The following is a 19,425-nucleotide window of genomic DNA, read 5'->3' as shown; positions in this document are numbered from 1 at the left end:
GGGGGGGATTTTAATACAGATTTAGGAATAGGGGGGGATAGCAGTGCAGGCGCCATCACCGGGCTAATGGCTTGCCATGGTCTGGTTGATGGTGGCCTGCACACTACTCCGAAAATGGCCGGTCCTACATGGCGCAACTCCAGGGGGGTTGCGCGGAGGCTCGACTATATTTTTGTACCCAGGTCTTTGGGTAAGTTGTCTGGGCGGCTGTTGCCTGTTTTCTTTTCGGATCACGACGGGGTGCTCCTGCAGGTGGGGTCGCCAGTCTGCCTCTTTGGTAGGGGGTACTGGAAGTTAGATCGGGATGTGCTGGAGGAGCAGGCTTTTGTTGACAGGTTTTTTGGTTTCTTTTGGAGGCTTGAAAGCCTCCGGTCCATGTGCGAGGGGGTGTTAGAGTGGTGGGAATTAGTTAAGGTGAGGATTAGGGCTTTTATAATAGGGTATTGCAAGAGGAAAAAAGGGAGGAGAGGAGGGAGGTGGATTGTATCCAAAGGTTAATTGAACTCGAGTACGAGGCAGGCAACCTCGGCGGGTCGTTTGACTGGGAGAGATCCGCAACCCTAAAGGCGCAGCTCAGGGAGTTGCAGGAGCAGAAGGCTCAAGCTTTCCTGGAGTGTGCGCATAGTGGCTTTCTAGAACACATTGAGACTTGTTCTGCTATGTTCTTTAGTCGGTTAGGGCCAGACAGAGTAGGAAGGTAATGCATGGCGTTAGGGAAGAAAATGGTAGTATAGTTAGAGAACCAGAGGATATGGTCAGGGTGACAACTGATAATTTCCAAGGTTTATTTAAGGAAAGGGAAATAGATGTAGAGCAGGGAAATGTGTTTATAGAACACTTGTCCAGGCGGTTGCCGGAGGACATTAGAGAAGTGATGGAGGCCCAGATCTCACTAGAAGAGGTTGAGAGCGCTCTTAGGAGGATGGGAAAAGGGAAGGTGCCTGGGATGGATGAGCTGCCGGCTGAGTTTTATCTCAAGTTTTGGGGTATACTTGGACCAGTGGTCCTCGAAGTCTTGAAGACCATCCTTGAGATGGGGGTCCCGGGGGGATCAATGGCTGTTGGTGTGCTGTCACTTTTATATAAGAAGGGGGAAGTAACAGACCTTGGCAACTGGCGGCCGTTGACCATGCTGTGTGTAGGTTACAAGCTACTTGCAAAGGTTTTAGCAGACCGGTTGCGCACAGCCCTTCCCTACGTCGTTCATGAGGATCAGACGTGCGGGGTAGAGGGCCGCTCTATTAGATGGAACCTACAGTTAATCAGGGACTCCATCGCTTGGATTGAAGATAGAGGACTGCCTTTAATGGTAGCAGCGCTAGATCAGGCGAAAGCCTTTGATCGCGTGAATAGATCATTTTTATTCAGAGTGTTAGGTCGATTAGGATTTGGGGAGAAGTTCATAGGATGGATTCGTACATTATATGTCGGAGCGGGGTGCCGAGTTAGTGTAAATAGTCACTTGGGTGACGTTTTTGACCTCTCGTCTGGGGTCAGGCAGGGGTGCCCACTCTCGGCTCTCCTCTTCGTTCTGTACATGGAGGCTCTGGGGGCTGCCATTAGGGCAGACACAGGGGTGGAAGGCTTGTTGATCCCTGGAAGTGGTGGGCTGTGTGTTAAGATGACGCAGTACGCCGACGACACTTCCTTGCTGCTGTGCAAGGACTCGTGCCTGACAAGGTCCCTTGCCATCTTTGGGGATTTCACCCGAGCGTCGGGAGCGGTTCTGAACCATGCAAAGTCTTCTGTCAAGTTTTTCGGAAGATGGCGCGGTAGAACGGATGTGCCCGGGGGGTTATCTCTCTGTGAGGGGGCCCTGAGGATTCTCGGGGTCCATTTTGAGACCTCCGGCTCAGCGACGCTAAACTGGAACATGCGTATCGCAGTGGTACAGAGGAAGCTAGCAATGTGGAAGGCTAGGTATTTGTCTTTTATGGGCAAAGTCCTGGTCCTAAAGGTGGATGTATTGCCGTCTCTTTTGTATTTGGCGTACATCTACCCATTGCCGGCTTGTCTGAGGAGGCCTCTAGTGAGGCTTGTGTTTCAGTTCATGTGGAGTGGCAGGTGCGAGTGGGTCGCCAGGGCACGCATGCTCTGTCCCATCGGGGAGGGAGGTAGGGGGGTACCACATTTCCCCCTCAAGCACCTCCTGCGGGTGTTCTTCTCGTATCAGGCGAGAAGCGTAATGGTGTGGTCTAACACGAGTTTGGTGCAATCCCCCACCTGTCCAAGATCCTCTTGTGGCAGGGAGGAGACTGTGAGCCATGTCTTTTGGGACTGTGCCTTTGCCGGAGTAGTATGGGCTAGAGGCACGGGTGTTGTTAGGTTTGGTAAGGGGGGATTTTGTATTGACGTGGGCCAGGTTAGAGAGAGATTGCTGGACGCAATTTTTGTTTCTTTCTTGTTAACGGAGATTGCTCATCCAGTGATACACCCGTACGGTTACCTCCTGCGGGTGTTCTTCTCGTATCAGGCGAGAAGCGTAATGGTGTGGTCTAACACGGGTCCTCGGGCGGAACAGCTGCCGTGGCACTTTGGTCATGCGGCCAAGTGGCTGCGTGCGCACCCTGAGGTTGAAGTTGCCCGAGTAGGTTTAGATCACAGGCACCTGTACGAGGAGGTCAGAAAGGCAGGGAGTCCGGCGCCTGTAGTGGGCATCTCGGAAGTGGTCTGGGAGGGAGTGCAGGCGCGGGGTCTGGACAACAGGCTCAAGGACCTGAATTGGTTGAGCCTCCATAAGTGCTTGCCGGTACGTTCCATCATGTACCGGTATAGTTTGGTGCAATCCCCCACCTGTCCAAGATCCTCTTCTGGCAGGGAGGAGACTGTGAGCCATGTCTTTTGGGACTGTGCATTTGCCGGAGTAGTATGGGCTAGAGGCACGGGTGTTGTTAGGTTTGGTAAGGGGGGATTTTGTATTGACGTGGGCAAGGTTAGAGAGAGGTGTAGGGAGAGCGAGAGGGACGGATAGGGACAGGTTTCTGCTCTGGCTTCTCATGAGTCTCTTTAAATAGGGGCTGTGGGAAGCCAGGCAGAACATGGTGAAGACAGGGAGAGATTGGGGGGTGGAAGGGATAGTGAGGAGGGTGGAAGGAGATTTGAGGGGGAGGATGAAGAGGGAGGAGAGGAAGTGGGGGCAGCATGCTGCTCGGGAGAGGTGGAAGGGGGGTTTAGGGCTGGGTGTCATTTAGATTTGTAAGGGGATAGATTAGGGACGGGGAGATAGGGAAAGGTAGTTTGTAGGGTGACGGGGAGGGAAGATGCTCCCCTGAGGTTTTGTTTGAGGTTTTTGTTTAGTTAAATTAAAATACCATTATTGGAGTATGTATGAAAATTCTGAGTTGTAAAGAATGAATGGTATTGAAGGTAATAAATTATTTTTTATAAAAAATAAAAAAAATAGGGCTGTTTTCGGTTTTTCACGTTTCTTGTTTTTGTATATTGTTCTATTTTCATCTTTAATAAAGATGTATCTAAATAACCATGCTGAGTTTTGGTCCGCCTCTCCTTCAACAGAAGAATCCCGTGACAGAATCACCCACCACAACAGGACCAAGCAGCGTGGTGACAGGCAGCGGAAGCAGTAGAAGCAACAGAGGCAGCAGGAGAAGCAGCAGCAGCAGCAGCAGTGGGAGAGGCAGCACTATTTGGAGAAATGGAATTGGGAGGAGATCCTAGACGGGAAAGGACCCTGGGCAGAGCCAGGGGAATATTGCCGCCCCAAAGCCGAGCTGGAGGCAGCGAAAGCAGAGAGGCGGCATTATGAGGAGCTAGCACGGCAGAGCGGATGGAAGCCCGAGAGTCAGCCCCAAAAATTTCTTGGGGGGGCACACAGGAAGTGTGGTGAAGCCAGGTAGGAGACCTGCGCCAACTTCCTGTGCTTACCGGGGGGGCGAGAGAGACAGGGCAGGCACCGTGTTATGCTGTGGAGCGCTCGGTGTCCCCAGTGCGGGTGTATAGTCCTGTGCGGTACATACCAGCTCCGCGTATAGGCCGGGCTAGAGTGGGCATCGAGCCAAGTGCCATGAAGCCGGCTCTACGAATCTGGTCTCCAGTGCGTCTCCTTGGGCCAGGTTTTGCGGCCGGAGTCCGCACCTTGGGGGGGGGGTACTGTCACACCCTGACCATAGTTTGCTTTGTATGTTCTGTTTTGTTTGGTCAGGGTGTGATCTGAGTGGGCATTCTATGTTGGATGTCTTGTTTGTCTGTTTCTGTGTTTGGGCCTGATATGGTTCTCAATCTGGGGAAGGTGTTAGTCATTGTCTCTGATTGGGAGCCATATTTAGGTAGCCTGTTTTGTGTTGGGTTTTGTGGGTGATTGTTCCTGTCTTTGTTACACCAGATAGGGCTGTTTTTGGTTTTTCACGTTTCTTCTTTTTGTATATTGTTCTATTTTCATCTTTATTAAAGATGTATCTAAATAACCACGCTGCGTTTTGGTCCGCCTCTCCTTCAACAGAAGAATCCTGTGACAGAAATAAAAAAAATTAGGCCCTAATGTATGGATTTCACATGACTGGGAATACAGATATGCATCTGTTGGGCACAGATATCTTAAATAAAAGGTAGGGGTGTGGATCAGACAACCATCATTTGTCTCCTTCATAGAGTTGATCAGACTGTTGATTGTGGCCTGTGGAATGTTGTCCCACTCCACTTCAATGCCTGTGCAAAGTTGCTGGATATTGGCGGGAACTGGAACACACTGTCATATACGTCAATCCAGAGCATCACAGACATGCTCAATGGGTGACATGTCTGGTGACTATTCAGGACATGGAAGAACTGGGACATTTTCATCTTCCAGGAAATGTGTACAGATCCTTGCTACATGCAGAAGAGCTTCCCGGAGACGATTTCTAACAGTTTGTGCAGAAATTCATCGATTGTGCAAACCTTCAGTTTCATCAGCTGTCCGGGTGGCAGGTGAAGGAGTCAGATGTGGAGGTCCTGAGCTGGCGTGGTTACACGTGGTCTGGGGTTGTGAGACCGGGTGGACGTACTGACAAATTCTCTAAAACAACGTTGGAGGTGGCTTACGGTAGAGAAATGAATATTCAATGATCTGGCAACAGCTCTGGTCGACATTCTTGTAGTTGCCATGCCAATTGCATGATCCCTCAACTTGAGACATCTGTGTTGTGGACAAAACTGCACAATTTAGTGTGTCCTTTTATTGTCCCCAGCACAAGTTGCACCTGTGTAATTATGATGCTGTTTAATCACCTTCTTGATATGCCACACCTTTCAGGTGGACCGGATCATCTTGGCAAAGGAGAAATGCTCACTAACAGAGATGAAAACAAATTTGAGCATTTGAGAGAAACTGGCTTTTGGAGCATTTCTGGTATCTTTTATTTCTGCTCATGAAACATGAGACCAACACTTTACATGTTGCGTTTATATTTTTGTTCAGTGTGTCTGACATTTACACGTTAAACATAACTTTTGCAACTATTATTTATTCACACATTCAATAAGTAGCTTTGCATGAGCCTTGGCTTATGAGGGGCCAGAACAGCTCATAGGATCTAGTCTCCTGTTTTTGTAGAGGCAGCTTGATGTTCAAGTAAACACTCTCTAGTCTCTAGTCTCTAGTCTCTTCTAGAATTACTCATTATAAAACTGGGTCAATTAATTACATTACACTTCAGATCCCCAGTTTCTACACAGATCAGAAAATGTCCCTTCAGTTGTGATGCACCTTACATGTGGAACAGTTTTTAACTGTTCATTGTGATTGTTTTCTTAAGGTGTATATGTCTTGTGTCTAAGTAGTTGTGCATGTATGTGTTTTATTTATTTGTATTGAAAACAGGGCTCTACTGCAAATGAGACATTGGTCCTAGTTGATCCTGTTTAAATAAAATAAAAATGTAAGTACACCCGCTGGACACTAGTCTATCGTAGGACCTCCGCTTTATCTCCTTTATGCTGAGTGCCAAGCAGACACTCATCGGGTAACATTTTACAGCCTTTCATATGACTCGGTCGGGGATCAAACTCCCAGACTTCCAATCTCAGGGCGGACTAACCACAAGGCCACTGGTGAATTATAAAAAAATGTCCAACAACAATTTATCTAACTTCCTTGACTGACAAACCTAAATCTGAGGGTGTTCGAGGTAGGTAGTTCTGATTAACTCTGATCTCCTGTGGCATGTGGGGGACAGGTCTATCCTTACCTATATCCTTCTGTAGCTGGTCATGCTCCATAGTTATAGTGTTCAGTCTCTTCATCAACTTGTCTATTTCAGTGGTTTTGGTATTTAGACTATTCTGTAGCTGGTCTCTCTCTGTGGTCCTGGTATTTAGACTATTCTGTAGCTGGTCTCTCTCTGTGGTCCTGGTATTTAGACTATTCTGTAGCTGGTCTCTCTCTGTGGTCCTGGTATTTAGACTATTCTGTAGCTGGTCTCTCTCTGTGGTCCTAGTATTTAGACTATTCTGTAGCTGGTCTCTATCTGTGGTCCTGGTATTTAGACTATTCTGTAGCTGGTCTCTCTCTGTGGTCCTGGTATTTAGACTATTCTGTAGCTGGTCTCTCTCTGTGGTCCTGGTATTTAGACTATTCTGTAGCTGGTCTCTCTCTGTGGTCCTTGTATTTAGACTATTCTGTAGCTGGTCTCTCTCTTTAGTCAGGGTGTTGTAAATTGTCTGTAGCTGGTCTCTCTCTGCAGCTGCATCTGTAAAAGGGAAAACTCAATCAAAATGTGTAACTGTCACAACATTGACTACAAATGTTTTAGTAAAAAACAATGTTGACTTACAGGAATCCCACAGGCCAATGATCACAGCCAGTAGAACAAACACTGCAGCAACTCTGGAGGGCCTCTTCCACCACTGAACATGTTCTGAATAACAAGTTATTAAAGTCAGATCTTTGGTAATGTGGTAATGTGTTTTACTGTATCATTGTTTTATTTGAGCTGGATTCTGCAGGAACAGGAACAGCACCTCAGTTTTGGACTGATGGATTCCACAACCTATTTGGCTGGATCCGCTACCTCTCATGGCATTACAAATAGTTACAATTTGCAGTGTAAAAAAATTATAATTAAAGCAATCAAAGTTATTTTGAGTTTTCTCCTCGTCAATTCTCCTACCCCCTAAAACAAATGCAATGTGAAAACTTAGATTTTCAGCTCGCACCTGAAAAAGGGCACTGTAGGTAGAGGCAGGTAGCCTCAATATTAACGGGCACTGTAGTTAGGGGTAAGGTAGAGGCAGGCAGCCTCGAGGTTACAGTGTTGTGCCAATAACCAAAGGTTGCAGGTTTGAATACCGGAGCGGACAAGGTGAAAAATATGTTGTGCCTTTGAACAAGGCACTTCATCCTAATTGCTGCAGGTTGGAGCCATTGTGATCGTTGTCAAGAAGTCACACCCTTCCCACTGGAGTTAGAAGTTCAGAGTGAGAAAGTATAGACTATATAGAAATATTACGCTAAAATTATAAATGAAATTATGAGGATTTCTATACTCTTGAACAGGAGGAAAAGTAGAATAGTAGTCAAAGAAAATGTACCTTTACATCCCATGCTGACACATACATTATGATTACTAAAGTATTTATTTATTTATTTATTTCACCTTTATTTAACCAGGTAGGCTAGTGGAGAACAAGTTCTCATTTGCAACTGCAACCTGGCCAAGATAAAGCATAGCAGTTCGACACATACAACAACCCAGAGTGACACATGGAACAAACAAAACATACAGTCAATAATACAGTAGGGAAAAAAAGTATATACTGAGTGCAAATGAGGTAAGATAAGGGAGTTAAGGCAATAAATAGGCCATGGTGGCGAAGTAATTACAATATAGCAATTAAACACTGGAATGGTAGATGTGCAAAAGATGGACGTGCAAGTAGAGATACTGGGGTACAAAGGAGCAAGATAAGCAAATAAATACAGCATGGGGATGAGGTAGTTGGATGGGCTTTTTACAGATGGGCTATGTCCAGGTGCAGTGATCTGAGAGCTGCTCTGACAACTGGTGCTTAAATCTAGTGAGGGAGATAGGAGTCTCCAGCTTCAGTGATTTTTGCAGTTTGCTCCAGTCATTGGCAGCCGAGAACTGGAAGGAAAGGTGACCAAAGGAGGAATTGGCTTTGGGGGTGACCAGTGAAATATACCTTCTGGAGCGCGTGTTACGATTGGGTGCTGCTATGGTGATTGGGTGCTGCTAGCGAGCTGAGATAAGGCGGGGCATTACCTAGCAGAGACGTGTAGATAACCTGTAGCCAGTGGGTTTGGTGACGAGTATGAAGCAAGGGCCAGCCAACGAGAGCGTATGGGTCGCAGTGGTGGGTAGTGTATAGGGCTTTGGTGACAAAACGGATGGCACTATGATAGACTGCATCCAATTTGTGGAGTAGAGTGTTGGAGGCTATTTTATAGATGACATAGCCGAAGTCGAGGATTGGTAGGATGGTCAGTTTTACGAGGGTATGTTAGGCAGCATGAGTGAAGGATGCTTTGTTGCGAATTAGGAAGCCGATTCTAGATTTAATTTTGAATTGGAGATGCTTAATGTGGGTCTGGAAGGAGAGTTTACAGTCTAGCCTGACACCTAGGTATTTGTAGTTATCCACGTATTCTAAGTCAGAGCAATCCAGTGATGCTGGATGGGCGGGCAGGTGCGGGCAATGATCGGTTGAAGAGCATGCATTTAGTTTTACTTGCATTTAAGAGCAGTTGGAGGCCATGGAAGGAGAGTTGTATGGCATTGAAGCTCGTCTGGAGGTTAGTTAACACAGTGTCCAAAGAGGGGCAAGAAGTATACAGAATGGTGTCGTCTGTTTAGAGGTGGATCAGATAACACCAGCAGAAAGAGCGACATCATTGATGTAGACAGAGAAGAGAGTCGGCCTGAGAATTGAACCCTGTGGCACCCCCAAAGAGACTGCCAGAGGTCCGGACAACAGGCCCTCCGATTTGACACACTGAACTCTATCAGAGAAGTAGTTGGTGAACCAGGCGAGGCAATCATTTGAGAAACCAAGGCTGTTGAGTTAGCCAATAAGAATGTGGTGATTGACAGAGTCGAAAGCTTTGGCCAGGTCGATGAACACGGCTGCACAGTAATGTCTTTTGTCGATGGCGGTTATGATATTGTTAAGGAGCTTGAGCGTGGCTGAGGTGCACCCTTGACCAGCTCCGAAAACAGATTGCATAGCGGAGAAGGTACGTTGGGATACGAAATGGTCGTTAATCTGTTTGTTAACTTGGCTTTCGAAGACCTTAGAGAGGTAGGATAGATATAGGTATGTAGCAGTTTGCGTCTAGAGTGTCTCCCCCTTTGAAGAGGGGGATGACCGCGGCAGCTTTCCAATCTTTGGGAATCTCAGACAATATGAAAGAGAGGTTGAACAGGCTAGTAATAGGTGTTGCAACAATTTCGAGAGATCATTTTAGAAAGAGAGGTTCCAGATTGTCCAGTACGGCTGATTTGTAGGGGTCCAGATTTTGCAAGCTCTTTCAGAACATAAGCTATCTGGATATGGGTGAAGGAGAAATGATGCGGGCTTGGGCGGGTTGCTGTGGAGGGTGCATAGAGAAATGCTTATTGAAATTCTCAATTATACTGGATTTATTGGTGGTAACAGTGTTTCCTAGCCTCAGAGCAGTGGGTAGCTGGGAGGAGGTGCTCTTATTCTCCATGGACTTTACAGTGTCCCAGAACATTTCGGAGTTTGTACTACAGGATGCACATTTCTGATTGAAAAAGCTAGCCTTAGCTTTCCTAACAGCCTGTGTATATTGGTTCCTAACTTCCCTGAAAAATTGCATATCACAGGAGCTATTCGATGCTAATGCAGAACGCCACAGGATGTTTTTTTGCTGGTCACGTCTGGAGTGAACCAAGGGTATATATCTAGCTATATATATAGCTATATCTATTCCTGGTTCTACATTTTTTGAATGGAGCATGCTTATTTAAGATGTTGAGGAAGGCACTTTTAAAGAATAACCAGGCATCCTCTACTGACGGGATGAGGTCAATGTCATTCCAGGATACCCTGGCCAGGTCGATTAGAAAGGCCTGCTCGCTGAAGTATTTTAGGGAGCGTTTGACACTGATGAGGGGTGGTCGTTTTATCGCAGACCCTTTACGGATGCAGGCAATGAGGCAGTGATCGCTGAGATCTTGATTGAAAACAGCAGAGGTGTATTTGGAGGGCGAGTTAGTTAGAATGATATCTATGAGGGTGCCCGTGTTTACGGATTTGGGGTTGTACCTGGCAGGTTCATTGATAAATTGTGTGAGATTGAGGGCATCAAGCTTAGATTGTAGGATGGCCGGGGTTAAGCTCAGAAGATAGATGGGTGGCAATCAATTCACATATGGTGTCGAGGGCACAACTGGGGGCAGAGGGTGGTCTATAGCAAGTGGCAACGGTGAGAGACTTGTTTCTGGAAAGGTTCATTTTTAGAAGTAGAAGCTCGCATTGTTTGGGTACAGACCTGGATAGTAAGACAGAACTCTGCAGGTTATCTTTGCAGTAGATTGCAATACCGCCGCCTTTGGCAGTTCTATCTTGGCAGAAAATGTTATAGTTAGGGATGGAAATTTCAGGGGGTTTTGTGGTTTTCCTAAGCCAGGATTCAGACATGGCTAAGACATCCGGGGTTGGCAGAGTGTGCTAAAGCAGTGAGTAAAACAAACTTAGGGAGTAGGCTTCTAATGTTAACATGCATGAAACCAAGGCTTTTACGGTTGCAGAAGTTAACAAATGAGAGCATCTGGGGAGTGGGAGTGGAGCTAGGCACTGCAGGTTCTGGATTAACCTCTACATCACCAGAGGAACAGAGGAGAAGTAGGATAAGGGTACGGCTAAATGCTATAAGAACTGGCCGTCTAGCACATTCGTAAACAAAGAGTAAAAGGAGCAGGTTTCTGGGCACGATAGCATAGATTCAAGGCAAAATGTACAGACAAAGGTAAGGTAGGATGTGAGTACATTGGAGGTAAACCTAGGCATTGAGTAATGAAGAGAGTGATATAGTCTCTAGAGATGTTTAAACCAGGTGATGTAATCGCCTATGTAGGAGGTTATTTTGATATCTAGTTAAGATCTTATAAACTTTGACACCAAACATAATACTTTAGTAGGATAATTCCTTACCTGTGGTTAGGGTTGTTGACACCAGTTGACTTTGCTTTCCATTTTCCAGCACAGTGCAGACAGTGACGGAGTACTGAGTACCACATTGCAGGTCAGAGAGACTGATGCTGTGTGAAGATGTGGTAGTGATGTGTGGTTTTGTCCCTGGACACTGGTAGGAGATTTGGTAATGATAATGATGTTGGGTTTGGTTCAATCCTGGTGGCTGACTCCAGCTAACAGCAGCTGATGTGGTGTCCACTGAGTCAACAGTCAGCTGGTCTGGAGCAGGAAGTACTAAGGGAAAATACATTATTGTCAGTGCTATAGATTAACTCTAGAAATAAACTACAGAAGGGAAAGTAGAATAGTTGTAATGAAGTAGAAAAGGCCAGCTTGCAATTCCTTTAGATATGGGAAGAAATAAGTTAAAAACAGACGTCACACAACAGCAGTTGGATTTGTAAAGTAACACAAATGAAGGGTTTCTGCTCTATTCATTTAGTAACGGTGCTGTGCCGCTGCCAGATTGTTGCCACACCAAAGATAAATCAATATAAATGAAAAGAATGTTGTGATTATAAATCCTCTCCACAATAACAAGTGTTTAATACTGTACTACTGATAAAGTTAAAGCAATCAGAGGCAGATCAACTCCTTGATATAATGACTCACAGGAATAGAAGACAGCCTGAATTCAGACACTGTATTATAAACAATGTTTAATGATATCAGCACCAAACTGCATGATAAGATCTGGGAATTCACCATCATATATAACTCATCAGGGAAGATACTGGACCTTTACACCCCATGCTGACTGTTACGGGTTTCGGTTCTGTTACGAGTTTCAGTTTCTCTATCCATTTAGAGGTTGACTAGGCTGGGCACTCTGATTGGAGTCACCTCGTTAGTCAGTATGTGTTACAGCTGTGCTGGCCCTGCTGGTATTTAAGAGCTGCTGGTCCTGCTGGAATTTAAAACTTATTTGGGATCGGTTTCCCTTCCATGGGAAGGTTGAGCTAACATAGGCCAATGAGATTAGCATGAGGTTGAGCTAACATAGGCCAATGAGATTAGCATGAGGTTGAGCTAACATAGGCCAATGAGATTAGCATGAGGTTGAGCTAACATAGGCCAATGAGATTAGCATGAGGTTGCGCTAACATAGGCCAATGAGATTAGCATGAGGTTGAGCTAACATAGGCCAATGAGATTAGCATGAGGTTGCGCTAACATAGGCCAATGAGATTAGCATGAGGTTGAGCTAACATAGGCCAATGAGATTAGCATGAGGTTGAGCTAACATAGGCTAATGCGATTAGCATGAGGTTGTAAGTCACAAGAAAATTTCCCAGGACATAGACATATCTGATATTGGCAGAAAACTTAAATTATTGTTAATCTAACTGCACTGTCCAAATTACAGCAGCTTTTACAGTGCAATAATACCATGCTATTGTTTGAGGAGAGTGTATAATTTTGAACATGAAAAGTTATTAATAAACAAATGAGGCACATTTGGGCATATTGGGATACCTACACCTCATGTTAGGATGGCCAAGGCATTTAGCGAGAAACTCCTGTTTATTTAGCTCCATATCCCTTTTAACTTCAGATCCTAAGTTGGTGTTTGCTTATCTGAGACAAACCTTAAGGGGCATCCATGGAGGGTGGCTTTTAGAACCCGTTACTAGTGGCTTTGCCATCTTTCAGTGGGAACCCCCATGGTGTCTTTTAGAACCCGTTACTAGTGGCTTTGCCATCTTTCAGTGGGAACCCCCATGGTGTCTTTAGATCCCGTTACTAGTGGCTTTGCCATCTTTCAGTGGGAACCCCCATGGTGTCTTTTAGAACCCGTTACTAGTGGCTTTGCCATCTTTCAGTGGGAACCCCCATGGTGTCTTTAGAACCCGTTACTAGTGTCTTTGCCATCTTTCAGTGGGAACCCCCATGGTGTCTTTTAGAACCCGTTACTAGTGGCTTTGCCATCTTTCAGTGGGAACCCCCATGGTGTCTTTAGAACCCGTTACTAGTGTCTTTGCCATCTTTCAGTGGGAACCCCCATGGTGTCTTTAGAACCCGTTACTAGTGGCTTTGCCATCTTTCAGTGGGAACCCCCATGGTGTCTTTTAGAACCCGTTACTAGTGGCTTTGCCATCTTTCAGTGGGAACCCCCATGGTGTCTTTTAGAACCCGTTACTAGTGGCTTTGCCATCTTTCAGTGGGAACCCCCATGGTGTCTTTTAGAACCCGTTACTAGTGGCTTTGCCATCTTTCAGTGGGAACCCCCATGGTGTGTTTTAGAACCCGTTACTAGTGGCTTTGCCATCTTTCAGTGGGAACCCCCATGGTGTCTTTAGAACCCGTTACTAGTGGCTTTGCCATCTTTCAGTGGGAACCCCCATGGTGTGTTTTAGAACCCGTTACTAGTGGCTTTGCCATCTTTCAGTGGGAACCCCCATGGTGTCTTTAGAACCCGTTACTAGTGTCTTTGCCATCTTTCAGTGGGAACCCCCATGGTGTCTTTAGAACCCGTTACTAGTGGCTTTGCCATCTTTCAGTGGGAACCCCCATGGTGTCTTTAGAACCCGTTACTAGTGTCTTTGCCATCTTTCAGTGGGAACCCCCATGGTGTCTTTAGAACCCGTTACTAGTGGCTTTGCCATCTTTCAGTGGGAACCCCCATGGTGTCTATCAGAAGCCCTTTTGAAACCCTTTCTGTGTTTGGTTGTTGAAGTGATTATCTTTGTTAGTTCCCTTTTCTGGGAGTGACGACTGTTTGTCTTTTGGGAACATAAAACAGACACATAATTATGATTTGTTAAATTACATTTGTCTTTTTGATATCTAGTCAAAATGTGACACCAGACAGAATACTTTAGTTGGGTACTTCCTTACTTGTGGTGAGGGTTGTTGACACTAGTCGACTTTGCCTTCCATTTTCCAGCACAGTGCAGACAGTGACAGAGTACTGAGTACCACATTGCAGGTCAGAGAGAGTGATGCTGTGTGAAGATGTGGTAGTGATGTGTGGTTCTGTCCCTGGACAGCGGTAGGAGATCTGGTAATGATGTTGGGTTTGGTTCAATCCTGGTGGCTGGTTCCAGCTAACAGCAGCTGATGTGGTGTCCACTGAGTCAACGGTCAGCTGGTCTGGAGCAGGAAGTACTAAGAAAGATAAATAAGAAAGAAGCTAAAAAATAGAAGTCACAACAGAAGTTGGATTTAGGGGTTTCTGCTGTATCCATTTATCAACGGTGGTCCGCTGCTGCTACATTGTTGTCGCCACTCCAATTTCTTTAAATATAAAATAAAATAATGGTGTCATTATAAATCCTCTCCACAATAACAAGTGTTTAACACTGTACTACTGATAAAGTTGAAGCAATCAGAGGCAGATCAACTCCTTGACATAATGACTCACACTAATGGGAAGCAAGCAAGAATTCACACACTATAAAAACCTTTATTAATTTCAGCACCAAACTGCATGATGAGGTCTGGGGAATTAACCATCATATATTTCTCATCAGGGAAGATACTGGACCTTTACATCCCATATTGACACATCCATTATCATTAGTTCATAGTTATTTCAATAACTAGTTCAAGTTTAATCAGCTTTGACACTAAACAGAATACTTAAGCAGAGTACTTCCTTACCTGTGGTGAGGGTTGTTGACACCAGTCGACTTTTCTTTCCATTTTCCAGCACAGTGCAGACAGTGACAGAGTACTGAGTACCACATTGCAGGTCAGAGAGACTGATGCTGTGTAAAGATGTGGTAGTGTAGTGTGGTTCTGTCCCTGGACAGTGGTAGGAGATCTGGTAATGATGTTGGGTTTGGTCCAATCCTGGTGGCTGGCTCCAGCTAACAGTAGCTGATGTGGTGTCAACAGTCAGCTGGCCAGGAGCAGTGGGTACTAAGGGGAAATAAACTTTTGTCAGGGCTATTGTTTATCTCTAGAAACTACAGAAGGAAAAGTAGAATAGTACTTGAAAAATAAGCTTGCAATTCCTTTTAATATGGGAAAAAATAAGCTAAAGCAGAAGTCAGAACAGAGGTCAGATATTAGATAATGTAAATAAAAAAGAAGAGTTTCTGCTATATTCATTAATAAATATAAATGAAAAGAATGGTGTAATTATATCTCCACAATAACAAGTGTTTAATACTGTACTACTGATCAAGTTAAAGCAAGCAGAAGCAGATCAACTCCTTGACATAATGACTCACACTAATGGAAGAAAACAAGAATTCAGACACTATAAAAACGTGTATTCATTTCAGCACCAAACTGTATGATGACTCACAGGAATGGAATAATATACAGTGCCTTGAGAAAGTATTCGGCCCCCTTGAACTTTGCGACCTTTTGCCACATTTCAGGCTTCAAACATAAAGATATAAAACTGTATTTTTTTGTGAAGAATCAACAACAAGTGGGACACAATCATGAAGTGGAACGACATTTATTGGATATTTCAAACTTTTTTAACAAATCAAAAACTGAAAAATTGGGCGTGCAAAATTATTCAGCCCCTTTACTTTCAGTGCAGCAAACTCTCTCCAGAAGTTCAGTGAGGATCTCTGAATGATCCAATGTTGACCTAAATGACTAATGATGATAAATACAATCCACCTGTGTGTAATCAAGTCTCCGTATCAATGCACCTGCACTGTGATAGTCTCAGAGGTCCGTTAAAAGAGCAGAGAGCATCATGAAGAACAAGGAACACACCAGGCAGGTCCGAGATACTGTTGTGAAGAAGTTTAAAGCCGGATTTGGATACAAAAGATTTCCCAAGCTTTAAACATCCCAAGGAGCACTGAGCAAGCGATAATATTGAAATGGAAGGAGTATCAGACCACTGCAAATCTACCAAGACCTGGCCGTCCCTCTAAACTTTCAGCTCATACAAGGAGAAGACTGATTAGAGATGCAGCCAAGAGGCCCATGATCACTCTGGATGAACTGCAGAGATCTACAGCTGAGGTGGGAGACTCTGTCCATAGGACAACAATCAGTCGTATATTGCACAAATCTGGCCTTTATGGAAGAGTGGCAAGAAGAAAGCCATTTCTTAAAGATATCCATAAAAAGTGTTGTTTAAAGTTTGCCACAAGCCACATGGGAGACACACCAAACATGTGGAAGAAGGTGCTCTGGTCAGATGAAACCAAAATTGAACTTTTTGGCAACAATGCAAAACGTTATGTTTGGCGTAAAAGCAACACAGCTGAACACACCATCCCCACTGTCAAACATGGTGGTGGCAGCATCATGGTTTGGGCCTGCTTTTCTTCAGCAGGGACAGGGAAGATGGTTAAAATTGATGGGAAGATGGATGGAGCCAAATACAGGACCATTCTGGAAGAAAACCTGATGGAGTCTGCAAAAGACCTGAGACTGGGACGGAGATTTGTCTTCCAACAAGACAATGATCCAAAACATAAAGCAAAATCTACAATGGAATGGTTCAAAAATAAACATATCCAGGTGTTAGAATGGCCAAGTCAAAGTCCAGACCTGAATCCAATCGAGAATCTGTGGAAAGAACTGAAAACTGCTGTTCACACTCTCGGAGGACCTGAGCCCTAGGACCATGCCCCAGGAATACCTGACATGATGACTCCTTGCTGTCCCCAGTCCACCTGACTGTGCTGCTGCTCCAGTTTCAACTATTCTGCCTTATTATTATTCGACCATGCTGGTCATTTATGAACATTTGAACATCTTGACCATGTTTTGTTATAATCTCCACCCGGCACAGCCAGAAGAGGACTGGCCACCCCACATAGCCTGGTTCCTCTCTAGGTTTCTTCCTAGGTTTTGGCCTTTCTAGGGAGTTTTTCCTAGCCACCGTGCTTCTTCACCTGCATTGCTTGCTGTTTGGGGTTTTAGGCTGGGTTTCTGTACAGCACTTTGAGATATCAGCTGATGTACGAAGGGCTATATAAAATAAATTTGATTGATTGATTGATTGTTCACAAATGCTCTCCATCCAACCTCACTGAGCTCGAGCTGTTTTGCAAGGAGGAATGGGTAAAAATGTCAGTCTCTCGATGTGCAAAACTGATAGAGACATACCCCAAGCGACTTACAGCTGTAATCGCAGCAAAAGTTGGCGCTACAAAGTATTAACTTAAGGGGGCTGAATAATTTTGCACGCCCAATTTTTCAGTTTTTGATTTGTTAAAAAAAGTTTTAAATATCCAATAAATGTTGTTCCACTTCATGATTGTGTCCCACTTGTTGTTGATTCTTCACAAAAAAATACAGTTTTATATCTTTATGTTTGAAGCCTGAAATGTGGCAAAAGGTCGCAAAGTTCAAGGGGGCCGAATACTTTCGCAAGGCCCAGTATATTTTTATTTATTTAACCTTTATTTATCCAGCTAGGCCAGTTGAGAACAAGTTCTCATTTACAACTGCGACCTGGCCAAGATAAAGCAAAGCAGTGCGACACAAACCACAGCACAGCGTTACACATGGAATAAACAAACATACAGTCAATTACACAATAGACAAATGTATATACAGTGTGTGCAAATGAGGTAAGATTAGGGAGGTAAGGCAATAAATAGGCCATAGTGGCAAAATAATTACAATTTAGCAATTAAACACTGGAGTGATAGATGTGCAAAAGATGGATGTGCAAGTAGAGATACTGGGGTGCATAGGAGGAAAAAATACAATATGTGTAACGGTTTTCTGTATGTGAAGGAGAGTCGGACCAAAATGCAGCGTGTAGATTGCGATCCATGTTTTAATGAACAAATGTAAAACACGAATCAATACAAACACTACAAAATAAAGAACGTGATGAACGTAACGAAAACCTAAACAGCCCTATCTGGTGAAAACACATAGACAGGAACAATCACCCACAAACACACAGTGAAACCCAGGCTACCTAAATATGGTTCCCAATCAGAGACAATGACGAACACCTGCCTCTGACTGAGAACCATATCAGGCTGAACATAGAAATAGACAAACAAGACATGAAACATAGAATGCCCACTCAGATCACACCCTGACCAATCAAAACATAGAAAATACAAAGTAAACTATGGTCAGGGCGTGACAGTACCCCCCCCCCCCCAAGGTGCGGACTCCGGCCGCAAAACCTGAACCTATAGGGGAGGGTCTGGGTGGGCATCTGTCCGCGGTGGCGGCTCTGGCGCTGGACGTGGACCCCACTCCATGACAGTTTTAATCCCCCTCCTAAACGTCCCTAAATAGGTTACCCACCACAATGATAACATGGGACAGAGGGACAGCTCGGGACAGAGGTAACTCGGGACAGATGGGTAGCTCAGCACTGAGAGGAAGCTCAGCACTGAGAAGAAGCTCAGCACTGAGAGGAAGCCCAGGCAGGTAGTAGAAACTACCAGAACCTGGCTGGCTGGCGGTTTCAGCAGATCCTGGTCGACTAGCAGATCTGGAAGAATCTGGTCGACTGGCGGATCTGGGAGAGTCTGGTCGACTGGCAGATCTGGAAGAGTCTGGTCGACTGGCAGATCTGGAAGAGTCTGGTCGACTGGCAGATCTGGAAGAGTCTGGTCGACTGGCAGATCTGGAAGAGTCTGGTCGACTGGCAGATCTGGAAGAGTCTGGTCGACTGGCAGATCTGGAAGAGTCTGGACGACTGGCAGATCTGGAAGAGTCTGGTCGACTGGCAGATCTGGAAGAGTCTGGTCGACTGGCAGATCTGGAAGAGTCTGGTCGACTGACAGCTCTGGCTGCTCCGTGCTGACTGGCTGCTCCATGCTGACTGGCAGCTCTGGCTGCTCCATGCTGACTGGCTGCTCCATGCTGACTGGCAGCTCTGGCTGCTCCATGCTGACTGGCTGCTCTGGCTGCTCCATGCTGACTGGCGGCCCTGGCTGCTCCATGCTGACTGGCGGCCCTGGCTGCTCCATGCTGACTGGCGGCCCTGGCTGCTCCATGCTGACTGGCGGCTCTGGCTGCTCCATGCTAACTGGCAGCTCTGGCGGCTCCTTGCAGACTGGCAGCTCTGGCGGCTCCTTGCAGACTGGCAGCTTTGGCGGCATCCTGCAGAAAGGCAGCTCTGGCGGCTCCTTGCAGACTGGCAGCTCCTTGCAGACTGGCAGCTCCTTGCAGACTGGCAGCTCCATGCAGACTGGCAGCTCCATACAGACTGGCAGCTCCATACAGACTGGCAGCTCCTTACAGACTGGCAGCTCCTTGCAAACTGGCAGCTCCTTGCAAACTGGCAGCTCCTTGCAAACTGGCAGTTCCGAACAGGCGGGAGACTCCGGCAGCGCTGTAGAGGCGGAA

General features: G+C 45.6%; 1 protein-coding gene across 7 annotated transcripts in view; it reads right to left on the bottom strand.

Moving 5' to 3' along the window:
* LOC110534593 (fibronectin) overlaps window positions 1-19,425 on the bottom strand; it is a 65,017-nt gene that overhangs the window by 30,354 nt on the left and 15,238 nt on the right. For 3 of the 7 annotated variants that reach the window (XM_036954120.1, XM_036954121.1, XM_036954123.1), the window contains exons 6-8: window positions 14,779-15,039; window positions 14,014-14,283; window positions 11,134-11,409 (exon numbers count right to left, since the gene is read on the bottom strand). In XM_036954120.1, the coding sequence (XP_036810015.1) occupies window positions 11,134-11,409; window positions 14,014-14,283; window positions 14,779-15,039 (807 nt within the window). Of the gene's footprint in view, window positions 1-6,185; window positions 6,687-6,770; window positions 6,855-11,133; window positions 11,410-14,013; window positions 14,284-14,778; window positions 15,040-19,425 lie in introns of all 7 variants that reach the window. The other 4 variants (XM_036954125.1, XM_036954124.1, XM_036954122.1 and 1 more) reach the window with 4 other exon arrangements.

This window comes from Oncorhynchus mykiss, chromosome 19, assembly GCF_013265735.2.
Source record: "Oncorhynchus mykiss isolate Arlee chromosome 19, USDA_OmykA_1.1, whole genome shotgun sequence".
Taxonomy (NCBI): Eukaryota; Metazoa; Chordata; class Actinopteri; order Salmoniformes; family Salmonidae; genus Oncorhynchus; species Oncorhynchus mykiss.
The sequence above is the reverse complement of the archived record's forward strand: the minus strand, read 5'-3'. Positions and strand labels throughout refer to the sequence as shown.